General features: G+C 37.7%; 1 protein-coding gene across 1 annotated transcript in view; it reads left to right on the top strand.

Moving 5' to 3' along the window:
- Positions 1–18,382, top strand: part of pkdccb (protein kinase domain containing, cytoplasmic b) — a 40,916-nt gene that overhangs the window by 3,359 nt on the left and 19,175 nt on the right. Inside the window, exons 2-5 of the mRNA XM_061968365.1 lie at positions 1,040–1,153; positions 9,533–9,804; positions 9,997–10,076; positions 14,993–15,100. Coding sequence (XP_061824349.1) covers positions 1,040–1,153; positions 9,533–9,804; positions 9,997–10,076; positions 14,993–15,100 — 574 coding nt within the window. The remainder of the gene's footprint in view (positions 1–1,039; positions 1,154–9,532; positions 9,805–9,996; positions 10,077–14,992; positions 15,101–18,382) is intronic.

The following is an 18,382-nucleotide window of genomic DNA, read 5'->3' as shown; positions in this document are numbered from 1 at the left end:
AAGCCAAACAATCATTGGACTTTTGTGTGTCATAACATTTAAATCAGTGATTCTCCAACCGTGGTAAGTGCATCACTAGTGGTACGCCACATAATCACTTAATTAAATATTCAAACACAGTGTTACTGTTCAAACTGTGTGTAATGTTACATTGACCAAAAATATTAAATATACTTAGTAAATAAAACCTCTGCCTTGTTTTTAATAAATATTAAGGCCTACTATGCTACTGTGTTTTAATGTTGGTCATTATGGTGGTACTTGGAAAGCAAGTGCTTTCTGAGAAGGTAATTGGTGAAAAAGTTTAGGAACCACTGGTTTAAATATAATAATAATAATAATAATAATGTATTGGATCTATAAGGGGCCTTTATGAGCACATAAGGACAAAACAAGCAATAAGCACAAATAAAAGGTTTGCAAAATTAGATTTAAAAAAAATTTCTAACAGAAAACGAGTGAGCTAAAAAAAAATATAAATCCTATATTATTTATTTTGTGTTATGTTATTAAAATCAAAATGACATGTTTGTGAAAACCGTTTTCGATTTTTCATTCATTCTAACCAAAATTGTTCATTTTCAGTGCTTATCTTTCTTCATTCCTCATCTTCCTGGGACATTTTGCACAATTATATGACACTTTTTAGATGAGTTTAGATGAGTTTAGTGTGGAAAAGGCCGGCCTCACCGATTCTCCAGCATAAAAGGTGGAGAAATAGAAAGTCCTCCATATTGTTTGATTTTCACTTCTTGTATAAGTGCAACGTCCAGGTGTTGTGTCACATGTTCCCTTTGTTTCACACGAGATGGAAAAAAAAAATCCCGGACCTTCTAATTAGATTTGTTGACCCCCTCCTGACCTTTTGGGTGCACTTTTTTTTTTTTTTCGGAGGAGACAATGCGTCTCCTTTTTTTGAAACCACATGGCGCTCGCTCGCCAAACTGACGGCTTTCTCACATCACAAAGTGCTGCGTCATCATTCCATGTCATCACACCTCCCCTGAACCTAACGTAGTCTGGTGGTGCTGTCACGCAGTTCAAAGGTCACTGTGTTGGAGACGTGGCAGGGAGGGTGACGGTCATTCTGGAACAAGGGAGCCCCCTCCAGATGATCCAGCTGCTGCAGAGCCCCTGGGAGGACCGCTTCAGGGTAAGATCTGCATGCACTTCCATGCTTCTAATGCTTTCGTAACGCATGTGTGATGATAAGAGTGTGTGTCTGTGTGTGTGTGTGTGTGCGTGAGAGAGTGAGAGGCGCGAGGCGGAACCGTGAAACCTTAGGAGGTCTGACATCTGTGCCTCGGTGTATTTGATCAGGCCAGGGTCGGAATGGAGATGGGACCGAGAGTTAATTCACTGCAGGCTAGGAATGTCATCTTAGCATATATACGTGCGCCCACACACACACACGCACGCACGCACGCACGCACGCACGCACGCACACACACACACACACACACATGCTTTTAGCTCAACCCCCATCGCAGGTAGGCTCATGCACAGTGGGAGTCAACAGAGGCCCAATTGACACCGCAGGGATCCAAGTGTGCTTTGAAATTATAGAAGAGAGTGGAAAAAAAACACATTAACTCTGATGTTGGCAACAAAAATAAGTCAAAACATGAAAATGTGTCAAATCAGCATCATTTGGGCAGTCGGTTACAACACACGTGTTCCAACTCCTGAATTTGTATCAGGCCCCGCATGGCCAACTTCAGCAAATAAGGACACAAACTTTAGATTAGACTAAATTGTTTTGGGGCCAACATTTCCAGAACGCTAAGGACCGGTGGGCCGGACCACTCCCTTCACTATTATTCTTATTTTGTGTATTCTGGAGAACCAGCGCCCAAAGTGAATAGCCCAAATCAGTGGTTCTCAAATGGGGGTACGCGTACCCCTGGGGGTACTTGAAGGTATGCCAAGGGGTACGTGAGATTTTTTTTAAATGTCTGTCAAAAAGAACTGTGAAAAGAAATGCAACAATGCAATATTCAGCTAGATTTTTTGTGGACATGTTCCATAAATATTGATGTTAAAGATGTATTTTTTTGTGAAGAAATGTTTAGAGTTAAGTTCATGAATCCAGATGGATCTCTATTACAATCCCCAAATAGGGCACTTTAAGTTGATGATTACTTCTATGTGTAGAAATCTTTATTTATACTTGAATCACTTGTTTATTTTTCAACAATTTTTTTGTTATTTTTATATCTTTTTTTCCAAATAGTTCAAGAAAGACCACAACAAATGAGCAATATTTTGCACTGTTATACAATTTAATAAATCAGAAACTGATGACATAGTGCTGTATTTTACTCCTTTATCTCTTTTTTTCCAACCAAAAATGCTTTGCTCTGATTAGGGGGTACTTGAATTTAAAAAATGTTCACATAGGGTACATCATTGAAAAAAGGTTGAGAACCACTGGCCCAAATGATGAAAAAGAGAGAGGACCTGTAGTAGAACCTTGAGGATCACCACTAGTAGTGAAAACTTTGAATGAATGACACGTTTTGCATCCCGCCCAAGCCGGAAGTGAATCTCCACCAGCAGCAACAGCGGCGATGTACTAACTAACTAACTAACTAACTAACTAACTAACTAACTCAACAATTTATGATGGCAGAGTTGCACAATGTAAACTTTTATTGGACTTGACCTGCTTGTATTTGTCACTAGCTGGTGTAGTTTTACTTTTGAGCGGCCAGCTCATATTTTCTTCTAAAAATAATCATTTTATGTACCGTATTTTCCGGACCATAGGGTGCACCAGATTATAAGGCGCACTGCCGATGAATGGTCTATTTTTTAAATCTTTTTTTCATATATAAGGCGCACCGGATTATAGGGCTCATTAAAGGAGTCATATTATTAGTATTTTTTTCTAAATAGAAAACACTCCCTTGTGGTCTACATAACATGTAATGGCGGTTCTTTGGTCAAAATGTTGCATAGATTATGTTTTACAGACCATCTTTAAGCCGCTTTTCTGACAGTCGCTTCGTTTTGTGGGCGGTCTTATTTACGTGGCTCACCTTCGGCAGTGTCTTCTCCCCGTCATCGTTGTTGTAGCGGTGTAGCGTGCAAGGATGGGAGTGGAAGAAGTGTCAAAAGATGGAGCTAACTGTTTTAATGACATTCAGACTTTACTTAAATCAATAACGGAGCAGCATCTCCTCATCCGTAAACAACAACAAGGCCGGAAATGTGTCCCGTGAAAAAACGTCCGACCGGAACTCTCTAATAACTAAAGTTCCTCGGGTGAATAATTGAACTCACTACACCGGTAGTTTTTAGCGCTTTCATAGATAGATAGTACTTTATTGATTCCTTCAGGAGAGTTCCCTCAGGAAAATTATGGCGGGTTTACTGGCAGATATAAATAAGAACTTTACACTACTTTATATTAGAAATGGCAACAGCGGAGGATGAATGCCTCATAACAAGAAGATAGAGAAAAAGAAGAAGCTTATCCACTACGGTGTCGGCACGGACTACAAAGGCGGACTCGCACAATTTTTCAGGATTTATGCAGATCCCAAATACAGATCAGAAGGTAAGAAAAGTTGCTTTTGAATAATATTGCGAAACAAAACACCATTACACACACACCATAATAATACTCGTATGTTGAAGCACAGTACAATCCATCAAGTGGTGCGGCTTCATAGCTTACCAAAGTCGTACTAAAACATTTTGATAGATTTTTGAGCGCCGTGTGTAATGTTCTATATTTTCAATGGAACATATAAAAATGTTGGTGTTGTTTACTTGAGTCATATTGCCATCATTGTACAGTCTACACGTATCTCTTTTGTTTGACACTCATCATTACACCATGTACCAAATAAAATTGCTTCGAGCTAGGTAAGCAAAACCAGAATTATTCCGTACATTAGGCGCCCCGGGTTATAAGGCGCACTGTCCAGTTTTGAGGGGGGAAAAAGGATTTTAAGTGCGCCTTATAGTCCGGAAAATATGGTAATATTTTGTTTATTTCTACAGTAGAATATTATTTTGTATCATTTTATTGGCTATTTAAAAAAAAAACCACCAACTATATTTTCTAGAAATGCACATATCCTTCACACCAGTGTTAAAAAGTTCATTTGACACAAGTGGAGTGTAAAAAAAAATGCATGTCCACTAGGGCTGCGAATCTTTGGGTGTCCCACGATTCGATTCAATATCGATTCTTGGGGTCACGATTTGATTATAAATCGATTTTTATTTTTTTTAGATTCAACGCGATTCTCGATTCAAAAACGATATTTTTCCGATTCAAAACGATTCTCTATTCATTCAATACATAGGATTTCAGCAGGATCTACCCCAGTCTGATTACATGCAAGCAGAGTAGTAGATTTTTGTAACAAGGTTTTATAATTGTAAAAGACAATGTTTTATCAACTGATTGCAATAATGTAAATTTGTTTCAACTATTAAATGAACCAAAAATATGACTTATTTTATCTTTGTGAAAATATTGGACACAGTGTGTTGTCAAGCTTATGAGATGCGATGCAAGTGTAAGCCACTGTGACACTATTGTTCTTTTTTATTATAAATGTCTAATGATAATGTCAATGAGGGATTTTTAATCACTGCTATGTTGAAATTGTAACTAATATTAATACTGTTGTTGATAATATTCATTTTTGTTTCACTACTTTTGGATTGTTCAGTGTCGTGTCTCCTCTCAATTGCTCTGTTTATTGCAGTTCTGAGTGTTGCTGGGTCGGGTTTGGTTTTGGAATTGGATTGCATTGTTATGGTATTGCTGTGTATTGTTTTGTTGGATTGATTAATTTAAAAATAAAATAAAAATAAAAATTAAGTAAAAAACGATTTAAAAAAAAATCGATGTTTGAAAAATGAGAATCGATACTGAATCGCACAACGTGAGAATCACGATTTGAATTCGAATTGATTTTTTCCCACACCCCTAATGTCCACATAAAAACACGTTCACTGGCTGTCATGTACATTATTTCCAAGCTAGAAAATGCAACCCAGCTGATTTAGACTGTCAATTAACCCTGTTTGGGTTACAAGATGACGTTTTGCTTGCAGAAAGGGACAAGCGGTAGAAAATAGATGGATGGAAGCTCGAGTGATTAAAGTCTACATTGTCTACATCATGTAAAGTTTATTTTTTTCCAACTCGCCAACTACTGGCCTGGCATGCATATTACAGCACTGGTTTTTGAAGGTCTAAAAAAAATATTTTTTGTCATGTCTCAGCTAAATAGCAGCTAAAAAAGTGCTCAGCTAAAGTACATGTGTGAGGCCTACAGTAATCCAGGAGTGTCTGGTTTCACGGACCCTGTTTTTACTGTGCCAGTGACGTCTAAAGAGCTTTACCTAACACTGGCTGCAGTATGCTTGTTCACTACTGTCACACACACACGCACACACACACACACACACACACACACACACACACACACACACACACACACACACACACACACACACACACACGCACACGCACACGCACACACACACATTTCATGCTCTGTCAGCTGATGCCTTCATTCTTGCTGTCTGTAGCTTGAGGGAAAGGGAATGTTTTAGAGAAAGAACAGTTTTATGTTGACAATAACAACGTTTGAGTGTATGAAACGTTACTAACTTGGCTAACCTACTGGTGCAAGGAGTTTGTCGTCCAGTTTTCCTAGCAGCCAGCATTTGTATTTCCAGACAAATTGCTCCATTTCTAACTACACCAGTAGTAGTTTGAAGTAGGGATGTCCGATAATATCGGCCTGCCGATATTATCGGCCGATAAATGCGTTAAAATGTAATATCGGAAATGATCGGTATCGTTTTTTTTTTATTATCGGTATCGGTTTTTGTTTTGTTTTGTTTTTTTGTTCAACATAAAAAACACAAGATACACTTACAATTACAATTAGTGCACAAACCCAAAAAGCCTCCCTCCCCCATTCACACTCATTCACACAAAAGGGTTGTTTCTTTCTGTTATTAATATTCTCGTTCCTACATTATACATCAATATATATCAATACAGTCTGCAAGGGATACAGTCCGTAAGCACACATGATTGTGCGTGCTGCTGGTCCACTAATAGTACTAACCTTTAACAGTTAATTTTACTCATTTTCATTAATTACTAGTTTCTATGTAACTGTTTTTATATTGTTTTACTTTCTTTTTTATTCAAGAAAATGTTTTTAATTTATTTATCTTATTTTATAATTTTTGGAGTTGGACAATATCGGAATATCGGATATCGGCAAAAAGCCATTATCGGACATCCCTAGTTTGAAGCATTATTGTATTAGACCATTTATTTTCTTGTATTTGTTAGTTAATTGAATTGTTGAGGAAAAACAAAAATACTGGACATTTTTTGAGGATAATGAAAAATATTTTGGTTTATAAGAATTTAATTAAAAAATAATTGTAAGAATGTATTTAGATTCGGCGCTACCTGTAACAAATGAAACCCTATCTGGTCTGCCAGAGAATAAGAAGACTGAACTGGAGGGATTGGTGTTGCAAACTCAGCGACTTTAATGTAGCAAATATTCAGAACCCTGTAGATCAGTCTTTCTGAACCATATGGCCACCAAAAGATATGTTTCTCAGCAAGTAAGGGCCACAGCGATACTCAGTTGTAATACACTTTTCCACCGCTTGTGGCCGTAATGCGTCAGTCTGTTTTAGTTATCTTTTTAATTAAGTTTTAGTTTGGAGATTATATTTAATTTGCACCTTAATTTTATTGACAGTTTATTTAATAATAATAATAATACATTTTACTTACAGTATAAGGCGCCTTTCTGTAACCTGACTCTCGCCAGATCCTTGTAGTTCGCTGAGCTCCACACAAGGATCTGGGATCGAGGGCAATGCAAACTCCTTCAAGATAGCAAAAAATAATGAACCAATCAGGATCGCCGGGCGGGATTTCACAGATGTGACGTAGCGCCGAAGCGACTGTTTGATTCAAACAACAATGGCGGCGAGGAGTCGTGTGCTGACATTGGTTCTGCTATTGCAACTGTTTTGTCGTATCTATCGAATATCAATTATTTACAAGAACACAGAACGGTTTTGAAGGCATTTATTAACTTTTCGCTCTGTCGTTATCCAATATGTCAGCTGTTCTGTTTTGGATTTACCAGTGTTGCTCTCATCAGCGTCACGGGTTGATTTCGATGTGAGTGGTTGAAGTAGCACGTCATTCAAGATAACGGACAAGTGGTTTATCCAATCACATACAATGATTTTTTTTTACAAGGCCCCTTCTCTGAAATACATCTCCTATTGAGAAGTCCCAGATCCTTGTGTCCCAGATCTGGCGAGAGTCAGGTTAGCCTTTCCGGGCACTCAAGGACACCGTACAAAATCAAAACAATAAAATCAGTTGGATAAAAACAACAAAGATCGATCAGATTTACAATGAATAAGCAGTCAGGATTAAGTGTGTTTGGAGTCTTGATTTAAAGAGGGATATTGAGTCCATGTTTCGAAGGTTTGGTGGTAATTAGTTAAGAAACATTATGTATGTATTTTTATTATTAATTTAGTTAGAATTCATTTATTTTAGCACTGCATAATAGTATTTATTTTCCTTTTATTTGCAGTTTATTTATGATCGATATTTTTCTTTTTCTTTTTCTTATTATTACGAAATATTATTTTTGTCGTTTTCATTATCGTTGACAAAGTCAGGGCGTAAGTTTCTGGAAACAGGAAGGCTTCAAGGGCAAAACCAAAATGATTTAAATAGGAGCCAATAGTAGCTTTTGTCTAGGTATTGTGCACAATCTAACTTTTTATGTTAAAAAAATTGCACGTAGCAATCAGTACCACCAATTATGTGATTTACAACAATACTAGCAAATTTTAAATGTATTAAGAAAAGCTTTATAACTTGTTATTTTTAGTTACTTGCTATAAAACATTTTCACTTCTATAATCTACTGTCAAAATCAAATCTGGATTTAAAGGCCAAGAATGTTGTTTGGGACATCCATAATTTAGATTGTTGACGCTGATCTTTAGGGATGATGTTTGATAAGAAATTATCGAGTTCGAGCCTATTATCGAATCCTCTTATCGAACCGATTCCTTATCGATTCTCATATCGAGTCCAGATAGGTTGTTGTATATGGAAAAAAACACAATATTTTATATATTTTATTATATAAGAAAAAAATAAAATCTAATAAATAAATAAATATTGACTGTTACCCCCCTAAAGAAATAAAATAAAATAAACAAATATTGACTGTTGTTACCCAAAGTATATTAAGTGTGATTTTTCAGAAAAACAAATATATACAGTAACACAAAAACAACCTGTCTCTGTGATCACCATAGGTGTATAAATAATAATATAGTGATTAAATAAAATCAGTCCTTTGGGCACAAAACTTAAAATAATACAGCTCTCCAAAAAGTGCACTTCTGCTGCTATTTGACATAACTGTTTGTTATGATCATTTGACATTTTTGCACTTTATTTCTCTATTGAAAGAAAATTCTATGAAGAGAAAAGTTGTTTGCAAATGTGGTTACAATGCTAAAAAATGAAAAGTTAAAGTTAAAAAAATAAATACACTTTATTGAGTTAACATTATTTCTTTATAGGGGGAAATATGTGATGTTATGAGCTAGGGAATATAACAACTACACTACCCAGCATGCAACGGGAGTGACGAACATACGCGGTAGCCCCGAAAAGTGTTGTTGCATGTCGCCACACCGGCAGCTAAGAATGAGGTTATGAGCACGCTGTGAAAGTAAACGTCAAGAACTCAGCCAACACGCCTCGTCTGCATTATTTATAATTAGACAGACAACACATATACAGTATGATTTTGTTTTGTTTACAAGGAAAGAAAAACAAAAGTTGAAAAAGGGAGATATATGTTGTATATATATGTATGTGCTGCGGTTGCTTTAAGAACGTTGCGACAGCTGCCGTAAAGGAGGTGCGTTGCTAGCCTGGTTGCTATGTTTCCGGTTGGTCGTAAAAGTGTTCGTCATGTGTTTGTACCCTGCTCAAATCTCTCAGTAAAGTTATTCATTGGATTATACCTTTTGTTTTGAACTTTATTACACCTTGGAGCGCTTTTTCCGGTCCATTGTTTTTCCTGCTTTCCCCATCTGCGCCTAATGACTGAGCTACGTGACGTCATTTCTTGTGATGTCTCACGGGGCATTTCTGGTCGGGACGGGATTCGTTCCCAGGGATTCGAATAAAGAACCAACTCTTTTTCTTTACTATAGTGGTCTCGATAACGGGTACCGGTTCTCAAAAAGGGATTCGAGTCCGAGGACTCGGTTCTTTTCTTATCGAACAACCGGGAAAATCGGTTTCGAGTATCATCCCTACTGATCTTTTTGCTTATCAATATTTTAATGTAAATTTTGATTCTAACAATACAGGACCTATTTTTAACGAACATCCTTGACAAATTGCTTTTCAATCAATAAAACAGCAGGCTGATTCATGGCAGCATCACAAGTCTCCCTCCCATCCCTCCAGGTGTGTCTGGACCTGGTCCGCCTCCTGCACTTCCTGGCACGGTCTCCTCTGGGCTCCGTGGCTCTGCTGGACTTTCAGCCTCGCCAGTTCGTGATGGTGTCGGGCGAGCTTAAGCTCACCGATCTGGATGACGCCAGCGTGGCGGAAACATACTGCCGGACGGACGCCGACTGCTCCCTTCGGTTTCCGCACCGAAATTTCACCCTGAGCTGCTCGCCCGGCGGACTGTGTGAGGGATTGAACGAGAAGATGAACATTTACAACGCCTACAGGTAAAGACGATGCTCGTGTGTGTTTAACAAAATGAGAGGTTTTCAGGGGTTGAATAAATTAGTAGCTTGGGGCCAAAAGCGAGTCTTGTCGCCTTTGAACCGCCTTCACAGTGTCGACAGCTTTATGGTTTGTTTTAACACCGCCTTTATCGTTCCATGATGGATCTTTCTGTGTTCTCTGCATGGCTCCAGGTATTTCTTCACCTACCTGCTGCCTCACCAAGCCCCGCCCGGCCTCGCACACCTGGTGGATCGCATCATGAACGCCACAGGTGAGGAAAATCAGAGAAGAGATCAGAGCGAAGCGGACCAATGTGTTGTAGTCGTGTAATGACTCGCCCTGCCTGGTAACGCTTGGTTTCATACGCTGACATGGAACAAGATAATAAATACCACCTGTCATCAACACACGGTGTGTGTGTGTGACACACACCTTTGGTAATTGTTAGGATTCTATTTAGGGATAAATTGAAGTCATAATAGATTTAGATTTTTCACTACCTTTACTCCAAGTTTTGATCTCAACATGGTCCAAAAATCTCTTTGAAACCAGAACTTATAATTGAACACTAATTGTGTTTGGTATGCCGAGTGGGATGCACGACGGTTATCAACAACCATGCATTTCCAGTTGGGCCGTTCCTCCCAATACGTAGATCACGCATTGGGCGTAGGGCCCCGGGATAATGAATGGCACGTGCCATGTGAAATTGTATTGCAAACATATTTCCAGCCCTTTCCTGCTCCATCATTGATCAAAACAATAATAGCAAATTTACCCAGATACAATGTTAGTGCTGCGCTGGTAAGCAGATGTACTGATGTGCCAGAAATAGATGCAACCTTATGTTTTCATTACTCTAAAGCAGGGGTCGGCAACCCAAAATGTTGAAAGAGCAATATTGGACCAAAAATACAAAAACAAAATCTGTCTGGAGCCGCAAAAAATGTTAAGTGTTATAATGAAGACAACACATGATATAAGTGTCTATATTAGCTACATTAGCCTACTATCAAAATGAGTATGTGTCGCAGGCTGAAATGTAATATTTATTCTACACATTTTTACAACATTGGAAAACTACTAAAACAGAGGCTTTTCAGAGGGTCTGATACCTCCTGGAAATTACTGGCTTAGAATGGCCAAAGGTAAAGATGTGTGTGTTCAAGTTGAAGGAAACGGAAACAGCAAATAAAATGAGCTCAAATGTACCTACAAACAACGCATAATGATGCAATATGTACATACTACGAGACTGACAAACAGTTTCTACCCACAGGCCCCCTCCCCCGTTTTACTTTTATCTTTTTGAACAAAAGACAGCTACCATGACCACCCCCGAACTGTGAAGCATCACTGTAGACACTTTTCACCTTTGATCACTAAAGACACTTTAACTGCTGCTGTGACCCAAGGTCACCTCCATATTTATACTGTTGACTGTCAATCAGAATGTGCAATAATGTTATGTTACTTACTGTGCCTTGTATATATATTTTTATTTTTTATTTTTTATTTTTAGCTAAGTACCGTGTGACTTGTTGAAGGGTGGACTAGCAAAGTAAGATTTTCATTGTACGGCAAACTGTCTGTTTAACTGTGCATATGACAATAAGCAATCTTGAATCTTGAATACAGCTAGCATAAATAGCATGTTAGCATCGATTAGTAACATCAACAAAGCTCACCTTTGTGCATTCACGCACAGTATAAAACATTTGGTGGACAAAATGAGACAAAGAAGGAGTGGCATAAAACACGTCTTTCTGTGGCAGCATCAAAGAAAGTTGTACATGTAAACAAACTACGGTGCGTTCAAGGACTTCCAAAATGAGTGTGACGAAATGACGCATGCCAAATACTCTCCTCAGTGAAGCATGTTTAATATAAACAGTGAGCTTTCTTTTTGTGTAATGTTTGTCCTCCAACAGAAACCACAAAATTTTTTTTTTTCCTCATCTTTTTCCATTGTCATACATTTTTTTAAGAGCTCCAGGGAGGCACTAGGGTGACGCTAAAGAGCCGCATGTGGCTCGAGAGCCGCACATTGCTGACCCCCGCTCTAAAGTGTGTATTTTGCACAAAAAAGATTCATTATTGAGCTATTTATTTCACATGAATTTGTTTTAGTACAAAAACAAATCAAATTCAAGTTCAATCCCCACCTTCTACCATCCTAGTCACGTCCGTTGTGTCCTTGGGCAAGACACTTCACCCCTTGCTCCTGATGGCTGCTGGTTAGCGCCTTGCATGGCAGCTCCCGCCATCAGTGTGTGAATGTGTGTGTGAATGGGTGAATGTGGTAATACTGTCAAAGCGCTTTGAGTACCTTGAAGGTAGAAAAGCGCTATACAAGTATAACCCATTTATCATTTATCATTATAAGTCTGATTTTAAAAAGCATAAAAATAATTCCATACAAATATAAACAATGTGAATTCAATTTGTAATAGCGGAACTTCAAAATAAAATTCTGTTTGGGCACCAACTTAGCCCTTATTTCCAGAGTTTGTCCTACATCACAAACCATTTTGACTACATTTCTTTTAATTGTAGACAAAATAATCAACAGTTCTTTGCTACAGTTTTCCCTCGATTATTGCTGTTAATTAGTTCCAGACATGACCACGATTAATTCATTTCCGCTAAGTTATTTCAAAACTATGGCAACTGTTTACGACCCCCTGAATGCGTTTTTGAACATAACAAAGGCCCTCTAGACATGAAATAACACCCTTTAGTCACCTTTACACCCTTTTAATCCAATAACGTAATGCCGCCTGAGGCTGAGCCAATCAGTGGCCACGATACTGAACAGCAAGCTCTGATTGGTTTGGTCTCCTTTTGAGGCCAAAACTACAGTACTATTGATATTTTTAGTTTATCTAGCCATTTTACGGCTTGAAAATACTTGAATATGTTAAATCAAAATGTGGCGAAGATGCAATATTTGAGGCATTATGTGTCGAGGGACAACTGTAGATTATTTTGTAGTCATGTACATTTTCGATAGTGGAACCTTCTGTTGCATAATCACTTCACTAAACAACAAAGTAGTCTCCTGTCAACAGCGCCTCTTCTGGTTCTAGATGAGTACTGCACTGTATCATGAGATCTTTTTTTTGATGACAAAGTCCTAATTAAGGCGCTGTTTGAAACATTTGCACAGACACCTGGAGGGCGCTAACATTCCAAAGTATTTTACACAGTACATCCCGCCCGCTTACGTCTTCTTGTACGTAATTGTGTAACTACGTACGTACGTAACACATGCACGCGCGTTAGCTTTGGGTGTTGTGAGCTAATGATTGCGAATTGGATAGTTAGTATTTGCTGCCATTGAATGTTCTAACAACGTGACTGCAAATTAGACGTTGCTTCTCTTGGACTGCTTTTGTATGTGTGCACGCACTCTCTGCGTGTCCGTGTTGACTAAAACAAGGTGAGCGACTGCCGTAAATACCAGGGTTTTTTTTCGGCCGGTAAACATTTTTGGTAACACTTTAGTATGGGGAACATATTCACCATTAATTAGTTACTTATTAAAGTAACATAGACTTAATTTAGAGTTATTTGAACTAGAGACGTCCGATAATATCGGACTGCCGATATTATCGGCCTATAAATGCTTTAAAAATGCAATATCGGAAATTATCGGTATCGGTTTCAAAATTATCGGTATCAGTTTCAAAAAGTAAAATGTATGACTTTTTAAAACGCCGCTGTGTACACGGATGTAGGGAGAAGTACAGAGCGCCAATAAACCTTCAAGGCACTGTGAATGCAAGGCATACTTGGTCAACAGCCATACATGTCACACTGAGGGTGGCCGTATAAACAACTTTAACACTGTTACAAATATGCGCCACACTGTGAACCCACACCAAACAAGAATGACAAACACATTTCGGGAGAACATCTGCACCGTAACACAACATAAACACAGCAGAACAAATACTCAGAACCCCTTGCAGCACTAACTTTTCCGGGACGCTACAATATACACCCCTTGCAACCCCCCCAAAACCCCGCCCCCCAACCCCACCCACCTCAACCTCCTCATGTCCCAAATTCCAAGCTGCTGTTTTGAGGAATGTTAAAAAAAATAATGCACTTTGTGACTTCAATAATAAATATGGCAGTGCCATGTTGGCATTTTTTTCCATAACTTGAGTTTATTTATTTTGGAAAACCTTGTTACATTGTTTAATGCATCCAGTGGGGCATCACAACAAACTTAGGCATTATAATGTGTTAATTCCACGACTGTATATATCGGTATCGGTTGATATCGGAATCGGTAATATAGAGTTGGACAATATCGAAATATCGGATATCGGCAAAAAAGCCATTATCGGACATCTCTAATTTGGACACTAGGGGAACATATAAGGGTTAGGATTAGGGTTACTAATAAGCAATAATTCTGAGGTTATTGAGGGAAGACTCTTAGTTAATGGCTTACTGGTTGTATAATAAGGCCATGCAGAATAAGGCATTAATAAGTACTTAATACTGACTAATTAAGAGCCAATATGTTACTAATTTTCATGTTAATAAGCAACTAATTAATAGTGAATATGTGTTCCCCATACTAAAGTGTTACCAAATTTTTATTACCTAAACTTTGTAATTGTGAAAAATATAGTTGTCAAACAGATGTGTGCTGTTAAAGCACTAATGGTAACATAAGCGAGCCAACGCTGTTCTTGTTACATGTTTTGCTTTGAAAAATGTAACGGTGAGGAAGTTTTAATTTTTAATTTTGTTGACTTTTCAACTTTGATGACACTCCAGTATAGTGTACATCATCTCCAACTTCACACACTATGGTCATCTACAAGCATGCATGTTTCCAAGTTAATCAATTAGCTAGCATAAATGCATTAGTTCCCTAAATCACGTTGCATTATTTAATGCGTCCAACTTCCAAAAGGTTTCCAAAGAGCCTCCCGCCTCCCCCCCCCTCGTCTGTCTGTGACCTCTGACCTCACAAATGCTTTTCTGGATGAATGGAGCAAAACATTTCACACAGAGACACATTCCAAATTGTTGTCCACTGCCTTGGCCATCCAGGATAAATGAGTTTCCTCCATGTTCCTTTGCTGATCAGCGTGTCCACACAGGGCATGATGAAGACATCTTTTTTTTTTTGTTTGACTGAATGTGTTGTTGTACTTTGTTCAGGCGAGCTGAACGCCGGCATCAACGAGACGCTGGAGGCTTTTGAACTCATCCTGCACCTCTACCAGTCTGGCCTGCACCTGGACAACGTGCCTCCATCTTTACTCGCAAGTAAGCATTTACGGAATGAACAGCATGCCCTCTGGTGACCTTTTACACACGCACACACACACACCCACACACACGCACGCAAACACGCACACTTTTGTATTTGTTACCTTCTTGAGACCTCCGAAAAATGCCTACCTCTTTAGGACAACCCTTTCTAGATATATAAAGATTTGTATTTACAACATTAATAATATATATATACTATGCAAATATAAAAAAGGTAAGCTTTTAGTTAATTATTTTTTGGGGAATTTTTTGTTTGTAATTGGTTTTTAATCTTCATTATTTACTTCAAGTTATTACAGTATGTCTCTATATACATATGTTTTTAATTTTTTTTTTTTTAATTAATTTTGGCCCAAAGGGGCGCATTTCAATTTATAACACACATTTTTGTATTTGTTACCTTCTTGAGACCTCCGAAAAATGCCTACTTCCTCAGGACCACCCTTTCTAGAAATATAAAGATTTGTATTTACAACATTAATAATATATACAAATTATGCAAATCTAAAAAAAGGTAAGCTTTTAGCCAATTATTATTTTTTTTTTTTTGAATTTTTTGTTTGTAATTGGTTTTTAATCTTCATTATTTACTTCAAGTTATTACAGTATGTCTCTATATACATATTTATTTATTTATTTTAATTAATATTGGCCAAAGGGGGCGCATTTCAATTTCTTATACACATTTTTGTATTTGTTACCTTCTTGAGACCTCCGAAAAATGCCTACCTCTTTAAGACCACCCTTTCTAGATATATAAAGATTTGTATTTACAACATTAATAATATATACAAACTATGCAAATATAAAAAAGGTAAGCTTTTAGCCAATTATTGTTTTTGTTTTTTTAAATTTTTTGTTTGTAATTGTTTTTTAATCCTCATTATTTACTTCAAGTTATTACAGTATGTCTCTATAAACATATTTATTTATTTATTTTAATTAATACTGGCCAAAGTGGGCGCATTTCAATTTCTTACACACATTTTTTATATTTGTTACCTTCGAAAAATGCCTACCTCTTTAGGACCACCCTTTCTAAATATATAAACATTTGTATTTACAACATTAATAATATATACAAACTATGCAAATATAAAAAAGGTAAGCTTTTAGTAAATTATATTTTCTTTTTTTAATTTTTTTTGTAATTGGTTTTTAATCTTCATTATTTACTTCAAGTTATAACAGTTTGTCTCTATATACATATTTATTTATTTTAATTAATATGGGCCAAAGGGGGCGCATTTCAATTTCTTACACACATTTTTGTATCTGTTTTCTTCTTGAGACCTCCGAAAAATGCCTACCTCTTTAGGACCACCCTTTCTAAATGTATAAAGATTTGTATTTACAATATATACATACTATGCAAATATAAATATATTTAGTTAATTTTTTGTTGTTGAATTTTTTGTTTGTAATTAGTTTTTAATCTTCATTATTTACTTCAAGTTATTACAGTATGTCTCTATGTACATAAGAAGAAAATGGATGGATGGATGGATGGATATATTTATTAATTAAAAAAAAAAAATGTTTTAATTAGCTGAGATAGGCTCCAGCGCCCCCCGCGACCCCAAAGGGAATAAGCGGTAGAAAATGGATGGATGGAATTAATTTTGGCCAAAGGGGGCGCATTTCAATTTCTTACACACACTTGTTATTACATATGTTGGCCAGAGGGGGAGCACTTTTAAAACCGACATACAGTCAACTTTTTGTGACCACCGTTATTTTTGATAGATTTCACCACCAGGGGTGCAAATGAGACATTCTCTATCAGATGCAATGGTTTTCCGTATTGGGACCATGATTTCGGTCCTAACTTGTTCACCGGTCCTCATATGGAAGCTACTTTTCCCTGTTGTCTCAAGAAGGGCAGAAATACAAGAACACCCACGCACACACACACACACACACACACACACACACACACACACACACACACACACACACACACGCACACACAATGCTTGTCCTTCTCTCAGCTGATGGAGGACAGGCTACACTTCATTTTGTTTCTGTAAAAGAAATCAAGTCTGGGAGCGTGTGTGTGAGTGTGTAGGTTGGGGGTTGGAAGGGTCTCTCGCTCGAGCTGTTTTGACAGGTTATTAGGCGGCTGGAATGAGAGGACAAAACCAACAAAGTGGGATTAATCCTGCGTGTCTCCACCTCAAAGTCTGTGTTTAAAAACAACAACTTTAATACATGGCACGATAGAGATTTTGAAATATAGATAACAACTACTCTTTTTTTTCTCTTTTTTTTTTTTTACCATATATAGTCTTTCTGTAAACGTTTAAAGTCCTGACTATCCCGCGACCATACCCCCTCCACCCCCCGCCACCCTCCTCCCTCCCTCCCTCTTTCCATCCGTCTACACTCCATGAAATATTAATAACAGAAAAGACCCGGCTGCGTTCCCGTGGCGAGAGATTTTCCGTCCCCCCAGATGCCGGACTGTTGACATAGCAGCTCTTTGTGAATTTAATCGCAGATTGAGGAGACAGAGGGCGCGGGCGCCCAAGCTAACACCAGCAGGGAATGTTTTCGCTTGGCCAGGAGGTGCCACAAACTCTGCAAGGCTGATTGTGTGCGAGATAAGAGCAGCTGGAAAATGTGTAGATATTATTTCACATGTTTGAGGGGGTTGGCTTAATGTGTGGGTTGGCTTTTATTTCATGTGGAATAAAAAGAGTGGGGAGAATGCAGGTTGAGTCCATGGGTAAGGTAAGAAGGTGGCAAGCAGTCACATGACCGACTGAGCCCCCAGCTGGCTGCACTGATTTAACACTAATCTGAAATTTCTTTGTTGCTTCTTCTTCAAAATGACATTTGGGGAAAAAAGGCATCTACAGTGGAACCTCGATTTACGAACTGAATTAGTTCTTGAACATGATTCGTAAACCGAAAAGTTTGTATAGTGAATCGGAGTTCCCCATAAGAATCAATATAGACATGAATAACTGGTTATAGTCTCGACAAAAGTCCATTTTTGAGTAAGAAAATACAAAACTGCACACTTTGAAGACACTGTAATGTATCTATAGCAGGGGTGTCAAACTCATTTTAGATCGGGGGCCACATGGAGAAAAATGTACTCCCAAGAGGGCCGGACTGGTAAAATCACGGCATGATAACTTAAAAATAAAGACAACTTCAGATTGTTTTCTTTGTTTAAAAATAGAACAAGCACATTCTGAAAATGTAAAAATCATAATGTTGTTGTTTTTTTTTTTTAGACTTAATAATTTATTTGTCGTTATTTATATT

This window comes from Nerophis lumbriciformis, linkage group LG08 (genome assembly GCF_033978685.3).
Source record: "Nerophis lumbriciformis linkage group LG08, RoL_Nlum_v2.1, whole genome shotgun sequence".
Classification (NCBI taxonomy): domain Eukaryota; kingdom Metazoa; phylum Chordata; class Actinopteri; order Syngnathiformes; family Syngnathidae; genus Nerophis; species Nerophis lumbriciformis.
This window is presented reverse-complemented; position numbering and strand designations above follow the sequence as displayed.